This window comes from Sander vitreus, chromosome 5 (assembly GCF_031162955.1).
Source record: "Sander vitreus isolate 19-12246 chromosome 5, sanVit1, whole genome shotgun sequence".
Lineage (NCBI taxonomy): Eukaryota > Metazoa > Chordata > Actinopteri > Perciformes > Percidae > Sander > Sander vitreus.
In genome coordinates this window covers 34,652,966-34,655,465 of record NC_135859.1, presented here as the reverse complement: position 1 = coordinate 34,655,465, position 2,500 = coordinate 34,652,966, and the positions used below count along the sequence as shown (strand labels likewise).

The window sequence follows — 2,500 nt, the reverse complement described above, 5'->3', positions numbered from 1 at the left end:
GGCAGAGCGGTGAGAATCACCTTTCACCCACACTGATCCCATCAGCTGCACCACAGCCACAGACCAACTCTGTGTTGTGACTTTTATCTATTATACAAAAAGGCTGCTTGGCAACAATCTGACATGGCTTCACAGATTTTTAGATAAGACCCTATCAGCGGAAATACAGTTCTATGAATGACAGTACATTAAATACAAACGCTAGGAGGGTAAACAAAAAGTGCGATAACTTTGACAGTAAACTGGGTTTACACCTTGTACTCACTCACTTCATGCTTGTTTTTTTAATGTGTTAGCGCTAATCAGTAATGGCCTCTCTCCCTCAGCTTTTGCAGTTTGACAAAGAAGTCGCAGCCTTTCATGATGTCATTAGGGAAGAGGAAATCAGGTTTCCACCCAGGTAACTAAGCTAAGGCTGCACACATACTCTGTAAGGATATGGTCGCACTTGGCGTCTGTTTTGAAGCTGCCAGCGTCTGTTTTACATTAGAATCCTACGGAGTAAACCGTGTTTACAAAAAAAATATGAAAATAATATAATAATAAAATATGAAATAATGAAAAATAAAACGCCCTACGTCAAGCGCTTTTTTGACAGCCGACCAATGACAAGCGGAGTAGCCAGACCTGTCGTTTCCATAACAACAAGAAAACATGGAGTCGGAGCGCAACGAGTTATATGATATGACCTGCTAGCTTTGTTTTATCTAACGTTAGCTAACGTTATCTTTCTCTCTCTTTCTCTCTCTCTCTCTCTCTCTCTCTCTCTCTCTCTCTCTCTCTCTCCCTCTTTCTCTCTCTCTGTCTCTCTGTTCTTTCTCTAGCTCGCTCCACCACTTTGTTTTATCTAACGTTAGCACCTCTCTCTCTCTCTCTCTCGCTCTCTCTCTCTCTCTCTCTCTCTCTCTCTCTCTCTCTCTCTCTCTGTTCTTTCTCTAGCTCGCTCCACCACTTTGTTTTATCTAACGTTAGCACTCTCTCTCTCTCTCTCTCTCTCTCTCTCTCTCTCTCTGTTCTTTCTCTAGCTTGCTCCACCACTTTGTTTTATCTAACGTTAGCACCGCTCCACATAGCGTTCTAGGATACTGTAGCAGTAGCTGTTGTTATTTATTTTTTACTACAAAGCTTCCTAGTCAACTTTTTCTTGTCAAAAAAGATGCCAAGTGTGAACGTAGCCTATGAACTCCTACCTGTGTTGTTATTCTTTAAATACTTCCTTCTCTCTCTTCCTCTCAGCTACCCCTACAGTGAAGACTACACTAAACCGATCCAGTACATGAACACTCGCTGTCCTGCCTGGTGTGATCGTATCCTCATGTCACACAGCGCCCAGGAATTCATCCGCAGGGTCAGTCAATGCTACCTTCAGGGTTCAACCTTAAGGTTGTTTTTTCACTTGTGCGGTTGGGCGGTTCCCCGTAGTCTATTTTTACTAGCCCCTATACAATTGTGTTTTGTTTTGTTTTTGCCGGAAAAAAGCGCCAAAGAAAGCGTGAAAAAAAAGGAACTGAAAAACGTTTTTTGTGTCAAACCTCGCAAAAGAAAATGCCGAAAAAAGCATTACAAGCATAAATAAACTGGATAAAAAAAAAAAACACCAAAAAGCATAAAAAATGCATCAAAAGCATAAAAAAATTAGAGAGAAAAAAAACATAAAAAAGCATAAAAAAAAACATTAAAAGCATTAAAAAATTGGAGTGAAAAAATGGGCCGTCGGGACACCCTTAATGTTGAACCCTGGATCGTATAACTATTTATCGATATAACTATAAATCGAGGGGAAACTATATGTCTGTTGTCTTTCGGATATGTCGCAAACCGTTCATCCGATCTGCTTCAACACAAAACTAATAATAAAACAACACACAGACCCACGAGGCCCTGTCCCTGTGCTGTATAGTAAACCATCTGTGACCGCACAGATCCGCTTTCAAATTATCAGCACAGTTTACTTCAAGGTGGATATTGCCACTCTAATATAATGCTGGATAGTTAAATGAATAATAATTCATTATATTGTGGTGATGTTGTGTATTGTTTAGGGTCCTCGCCACCACGAGACTAATCAGCATTGCAGATTGAACATGTAGCTGGACTTGAACGGCTCGTCCCGTCCTCAGTCCATGAACACAGTAAACACATTAATGAAGTAAACAGTGACTGTCCTTCCTTTGCCGTACCTGAAGTTGCTGCATTCTGGCTGCTGTCTGTAGATTCCTTCATCACAACTCGTATTCTTTCAGATGTTTGATACCAGATGTTGTAACAGCGGTGATGTTGTGTATTGTTTAGGGTCCTCGCCACCACCAGACTAATCAGCATTGCTGATTGAACATGTAGCTGGACTTGAATGGTCTTCTTTTGACTGAAAGTACTGCCAAACAACACTTTTTCTGCTCACCAGTTCCATTTTCACTTTCTCACAGCCTGCTGCATTGAACGCTCCACCTATGTAAACACCTTCCCGTAATCAACGGCGCCGTCATTACGTTGACCAGCG

At 41.4% G+C, this 2,500-nt stretch overlaps 1 protein-coding gene across 1 annotated transcript in view; it reads left to right on the top strand.

The window, feature by feature from the left end:
• inpp5l (inositol polyphosphate-5-phosphatase L) overlaps positions 1–2,500 on the top strand; it is a 36,769-nt gene that overhangs the window by 27,866 nt on the left and 6,403 nt on the right. The window contains exons 11-13 of the mRNA XM_078251634.1: positions 1–9; positions 327–400; positions 1,237–1,348. The exon at positions 1–9 is cut by the window's left edge and continues 66 nt beyond it. Coding sequence (XP_078107760.1) covers positions 1–9; positions 327–400; positions 1,237–1,348 — 195 coding nt within the window. The remainder of the gene's footprint in view (positions 10–326; positions 401–1,236; positions 1,349–2,500) is intronic.